This window comes from Microtus oregoni, unplaced genomic scaffold (genome assembly GCF_018167655.1).
Source record: "Microtus oregoni isolate MIOR12 unplaced genomic scaffold, Mior012 000118F_ref0000498, whole genome shotgun sequence".
Classification (NCBI taxonomy): Eukaryota; Metazoa; Chordata; class Mammalia; order Rodentia; family Cricetidae; genus Microtus; species Microtus oregoni.
This window is the reverse complement of record NW_024544747.1, coordinates 803991-810420: the sequence shown is the minus strand read 5'-3', so window position 1 is coordinate 810420 and position 6430 is coordinate 803991. Positions and strand designations below refer to the sequence as shown.

Sequence of the window (6430 nt, the reverse complement as noted above, 5' to 3'; positions counted from 1 at the left end):
CCCTAAGCTTTGTGCTGTATACAGCAAAGACACTGGATGATCAGATGCCCTGTGGACTGCTGGCTCAGCCTGTTCCCCCAGGTTCACCCCGGGCTCCATCAACCATCTTTCATATAGTTGGGGTTCTGTGAATCTGCTCCTCTGCCTCCTGTATCTCTGACAGCATGCCTTTCTGTGTCTTGGAAATGGGGGTCTGAGAAAGTGGGAATCTGTACAGACAGATCCTTAAAGTATCTGAGCAAATGGGCTCCTGGAGCCTTCTCCACAGGACACAAGACCAGCTACTCGGAATGAATGACAAAAGCACTTTATTGGGGATGAGTAGAGAGATGAGCCAGGCTGAACGGGATACCAAGCAGTCTTTGTTCTTGCCGAGCCCAATGCTGCCGGGTGAGCAGAGTTGTAGCAGGGTAGCTGTCCAGGATCTGAGGGAGGGGGTGTGGCTGGAGGGGCCGCGTGTGGCCCTGAAGGAGATCCTGGTCTTCATCTCCTCTGTCCATTGGGGTGAAATCAGACACCCCTCCTATCGCAGGGGGCAGTTACCAGGCCCAAACTGAGAAGAAGCTACCAAGCTCCAATAGGGCCACACAACAACCAAGAAGATCATCCTGGAGCTGAGGGACCAGGGCAGAGGGAAGAAGACACTGACAAGATGAGCGCTGGGAAGGAACAGTGGAGGTGAAGTCAAGGAAGCAGGAGACATCAGCAATGACCGGCCCTGCCAGGTTCAGGGCCATCAGGACCCCTTCTCTTCTATCGCTGGGATCTCTTGGTCACAGTGGTGGAAGAGGTAATCTTGGTACCAGAACTTCCATAGACGCCACCACCAAATCCAAAGCCACTTCCGGAACCGGAACCAGAGCCAAAACCACTCCCCAGGCCAAGACCGATGCCAGCACTGCCGCCAATGCCAGCACTACCGCCAATGCTGGCACTGCCACCAACTACCGCTGGAAGGAGAGACAAAGTACACAGTTATTCTCAACTCCAGCATTCCCCAATGCAGACCCAGAGGAGTCGATGACATGGTGCAGAAGGTACTTACAGATGCTCACGGCACTCTGGCATTCTCCAGACATCCTGGTGGGGAGAAAGAGCCATGAGCCGTGCAGAACAGAACCCACTTCCTTCAGCACATAGATAGTGTGTGTTTATCTCAGCCTTAAGCAACCAGAGACTAACACTTGAGTGTCAGCCTAGGCTCTGCTGGCTGCTCAGTAAGTACCAGCACGGCGCCTAAGCAAGAATCCTGCTGAGTCACCCAAACCCAAGCCGCCCGCACCTGCACTCCTCGCCCTCCAGCAGCTTGCGGTAGGTGGCGATCTCCACATCCAGGGCCAGCTTGACGTTCATGAGAGCCTGGTAGTCACGCAGCAGCCGGGCCAGGTCCTCCTTGGCCTTCTGCAGGGCGGCTTCCAGCTCTGTGCGTTTGCTGTAGGCGTCTTTGAGGGCCAGCTCCCCTCGCTGCTCTGCATCTGCCACAGACGCCTGCAGGGTCTGGCACTGTGGACAGGGACATTGATGGGCAGCGTCAGTTCCCTACTTTAGAGAACTTCATGCCTGTTTCTTCTCCTGGGTCAGCTTCCCTCTATCTATTAAGATGATAGAATTCTGCTCATTCTTCTGCACACCTTTCCTGACCCAAGAGTCCCATTCCTAACTTGGGGACTGGGGGCAGGGCAAATGCCTTTAATCTCAGCACTTAGGAGGCAGAGGCAAGCGATCTCTGAGTTGGAGGCTAGCCTGGTCTACAGAGCAAGTTCCAGGACAGCCAGGGCTACACAGAAAAAAACCCATCTCAGAAAGAGAAAAAAAAAGAATCCCATTTCTTCCAGACAGAACACATCCATGTAGGCATGAAACATGGCCACAGATCTCACCCATAACCTCACCAGACCAACAAAATAAAGATATATAAAACCAGGGAAGACTAGTCAGGAGCCCTGTGTTTGGGATGCCACATCACATTAAACAAAACATGCTGCGGAGATCTGTGTGGCTGGTATCAGGAGGTACAAAGGCCCTAAAGGCAAGCCTGGAATCTGCCAGCCTAGCGCTTTATCTGCTTGGCCCCCATAAAGGCACCCACACCCACCTGCTTCTTGATGTTCTCGATCTCTGCCCGCAGCCTCTGGATCATCCTGTTGAGTTCTGAGATCTCATTCTTGGTGCTCCTCAGGCTATCCCCTTGTTGGTCAGCTGAGATCTGGAGCTGCTGGACCTAATACCCAAGGGAACAGGCTCTAAGGTTTACAGCAGACCCAGTAAGGATAACCACAGATGGAAAGGAGGTACCAAAGGAGATCCCAGGTCAAACAAGGATCAGTGATACCCAGAGGACCCACTCATCTCACACACATACCTTGGTCTGGTACCAAGACTCGACCTCAGCCTTGCTCCTCTGGGCAATCTCCTCATACTGGGCTCGGACCTCAGCAATGATGCCATCCAGGTCCAGGTTCCGGTTGTTGTCCATAGACAGCACCACGGATGTGTCTGAGACATGTGTCTGCATCTGGGACAGCTCCTACAAGACCCCATGACTCACATCAGACCCCAGGAGAGTCAGTCTCCCCTAACCTCTGGCTCCATCCTCCCATTTCCATGGAGATGACTGTGAAACGGGTCTGATAGAAGCAGAGTTAATAGCAGGGACCTTATGTGTTGGGTGGAAGGCAATAGAGTGGAAACATGACGGGTAGCAATGGCTTCCCTAGCAACCTCCAGCTCTAAGTCCTCCTCTAGGCCGTCTGGTCCTGAGAAACTCCCCACTGAGTCTCTCACGCCGGTCTTTTCTCTCTATGGCCTTGCTAAGAACCCACTGCCTTGACATAAATTGTTGGACTATATTAAGAACCATGACTTCTGACGCACAGCCTCACAGAGAGGGGTTGTATATTTTTTTAAATGGAGGATGGAGGGCTCACCGCTTCATAAAGGACTCTCAAGAAGTTGATCTCATCCTTAAGGCTGTCCACCTTGGCCTCTAAATCGACCTTGATCATGTAGGCAGCATCCACATCCTACAGAGGTAGAAGAAAAAAAGGAAGAGGATGAAGGGGGAGGAAAAAGAATAAGGAGAAGGAATTACTGTTGATCAACACCCCCAGGAGCCCTTATAGTTTTTTTTATAGCAAAGGTAGGAGAATCATTTGATGCACTCTGCCACTAATGCCATCAGAATATGTGAAGTTCACTGTCTAGCTGGGTTTTCCTCACACACTTACTCCCTTTTAGACCTCACACCATTACCCACTTCCTTTGGTACCACAATCCCAGGCAGAGCCAAGGAAGATAAAAACTGGCAGAGATGGGCTAAACACAGGACTTAAGCCAAGGGCCACTTCCAACAGAGGTACTACAAGATCTTCCTTCATCCTTCCTGGCTTACTTTCTTGAGGACCACAAAGTCGTTCTCTGCAGCTGTACGCTTGTTGATCTCATCTTCATACCTGGGGTAGGGGCAGGAAGACAAAGACCACCATGAGTCATTTCCCAAGGCCAACTGCTTGATCCCAACACCTATGAGTTTGGAAACACCCAGATCATGAGCAGCTCACAAGCGTACAGCCACAGCCTTGGCTCTGGTTTATTTAGACATAAAAACAAACATCCAAAAGAGTATTTTTAGGGCACAAGATGTGAGGGGAACCTCAGCACAGGGACAAGATTAGATCATTGGAAAAACTGTCATGATTCTAAATTCTAGGCCAACACTCCAGTTTTCTTTTATTGGTGTGTGAATGTGTTCATTTACTCAGCCCCATCCTACAGAGAGCAAAAGTGAAGCTTCTAAGTATTGTTTGTGTCCACTGTGTGTCCTATCTTCTCCCTCCCTACTCCCCATTTAATTCAATTCTCACCAGTCATAAGGTAAAAATACTACCCCTACTAAAGACTAAAAAATCCAAAGCTCATAGATTTTAAGAAACTCATCCAAGGTCACACACAAGCACAAACACATACACACAGCCCACACACAGCCCATACACACATACACACAAATCAGTATTCAGTTGGCTCCATCTCTTTCTATAGATCTATGTAACAATCTATTTTCCAATCCACAACCAAGCTAATACTGCTATTGACCCATTTTGTTTCTGAACCTCTTTGCACCCAGCAAACCCAGGAACCTAAACCTATTACTGATTAAGGCAACTAGAGGTTACTTGGCCTCTGCCTGTGAAAACATGATCATTTGAGTATGAAAGTTGGCTTAGAGGAGCTTTTCTTTGGATTCCTCGAGCCTGAAGTCCCAAGCCGCTGAAGAGGAGCCTAGACTTGGACCAGCCCTCCTGCTCTCCACGTACTTGGCCTTGAAGTCCTCCACACTGTCCTGCATGAGCTTCAGTTCTGACTGTAGGCGCCCTTTGTCATTGGTCAAAGAGTCCAGATGTTTCCTCAGGGCATTGATGTAGGTCTCAAAGAAAGAATCCAGGTTCCTTGGGGATGTGATGGTGGTCTGCTGCTGGAGGAGGTTCCATTTGGTCTCCAGGACCTTGTTCTGCTGCTCTAAAAATCGCACCTGTATTGAAGAAGACACAAGCCGCTAGTAAGGGCCAGACACTTCAGCAGGAGGGTGTCTGAGGCTGGCACCAACCTAGGTGGTCCGGGAAGCCAGACCACCTAAGAGTCACCCAGCTTGGGCCACTACATAGCAAGCCCAGGGCACCATCATGACAAGCATGCTACTGGGCCCATCATCGCCTGAGGGACGCATAGCTTGGAGAACACAGTGTAGGGCTGATGCAGGTGCAGCTGGTGCGGCTTTCTAACCACAGCAGACTAGGGTGCAGGCTTAGGGAACAGAAGTGTCTATGAAAAAATCAAATCAAACGAGACCAGGAGGTACTGAGACCAGGAGGTGCAAGCACAGTCAGTGGCTCCTGACCCACAGTGAAGAACAGACTACTCACTAAAGACTGAAAACAAGCCAAGCACGGTGGTGTGCCTGTGTGATCCAGCACTCAGGAGGCTGAGGCAGGAGGACAATGAGTTTGAAGCCAGTGTGAGCTACACAGAAAACCCGTGTCTCCTGAATCTGTACGACCAAGTTCACACATGTCCTGAGACTCAGTTAGAATCCACCCTGACAAGAACTTCCTGGAGCCTTCTCTCTCTCTAAAGCACCTAGCCAGGCCTGCCAGAGAGTGGCCTAGCAGAGCATCCCCGTGGTATGCACAAGGAACAAGAGTCCCACCTTCTGAAAGGTGAGCTGAGAAGAAATGTGGACAGGAGGCACCAAGAGCCCTCAGTCTGTCACTCGAATCTGTGTCCCTGGCCTCCACCAGCTACTGTAGGCCTATCTGAGCTAGCAGAGAGAGCAAGTGTACCCACACATTCTCCTGCTTCAAACACCTACAAGAACCAAAGCCTTGATGCACAGCCATCCAGAACAACCCGGACAGGAGCATCACACTGGTCCCTGGCCATACATCTCTGAGTAACTAGACTCCAATTGAGTCTACACAGCGGGATCTCCAGATCTTGCATGAAAGAGGAAGCTGGACTAGAGAAAGCAAAGAGCATTCTCTCGGCACTTGAAGCAGCCTCAGACATAAGAGGTTTCTCCAGGAGACAAAAATGAGTACGAGATGACTTCCTGGCTCAGACCCAGGACTCAGGACTCACTCCTGCCACCCTAGCTCATGGCAGGCTCACTCGCCTTGTCAATGAAGGAAGCAAACTTGTTGTTGAGGGTCTTGATCTGCTCACGCTCTGCCATGCGGACTTTCTGGATCTCTGGGTCAATCTCCACCTGAAGAGGTGTCAGCAGGCTCTGGTTGATGGTGACTTCCTGAATACCTCCAGCAGGACAGGCAGGGAAGCCAGGACCACCTCGACCATTGAAGGAACCTCCAAAACCACCGCCAAAGCCACCAGCACCAAACCCGGCACCGAAACCTCCAACACCGAAGCCTCCAGCACCACCATAGCCTCCGCCTTGGCAGGACCCAGCCACGCTCATGGAGATACTCTTGTGACCCCCAAGGTTGTAGAGACTCCTGCTGCCGAAGCCCCCAGACAAGCATCGACCTGCACCTCCAGACATGGAGGCCGAGCTGAAGGCCACCCGCTTGACCCCACTGGCAATGGCTGAGCCACTGCTAAAGCCCCGAGAGACTCCGCGGACGCTTTGCTGTCTGGCAATCATGGCTGAGAGAGTAGGCAGCTGCGATGAGCGTAGAACAGAAGCGAAGCAAGGACCAGGTTGTGAATGCCAGAGCCCTTGGCCCTTGGAGCTTATATGTGCTGGAGCAGCAGGGCTTGGTTTCAGGGGCATAAAGGGAAAAATCCGAAGCATCCCTGGGCTGGGCCGTTGGCACAGGCCCATCTTTCTTGCACCTGTTGAGCATGTCACTAAACACACCTTCAGAAGTCACTGGGAGGGCACGGCTTATGGTTCAATCCCCTCCCTGGGCCAGTG

At 51.4% G+C, this 6430-nt stretch overlaps 1 protein-coding gene across 1 annotated transcript; it reads right to left on the bottom strand.

Annotated features, from left to right (window-relative positions):
• Nucleotides 1-753: 753 nt before the first annotated feature.
• LOC121444230 (keratin, type II cytoskeletal 4) lies at nt 754-6196 on the bottom strand. Its single transcript, XM_041646015.1, has 9 exons — nt 5669-6196; nt 4314-4528; nt 3392-3452; nt 2928-3023; nt 2363-2527; nt 2096-2221; nt 1283-1503; nt 1046-1080; nt 754-950 (listed from the first exon to the last, which is right to left on the bottom strand). Exons 1-9 carry the CDS (start codon nt 6155-6157, stop codon nt 754-756), a joined length of 1605 nt encoding a protein of 534 aa, XP_041501949.1. The 5' UTR covers nt 6158-6196.
• Between the last annotated feature and the right edge of the window lie 234 nt (nt 6197-6430).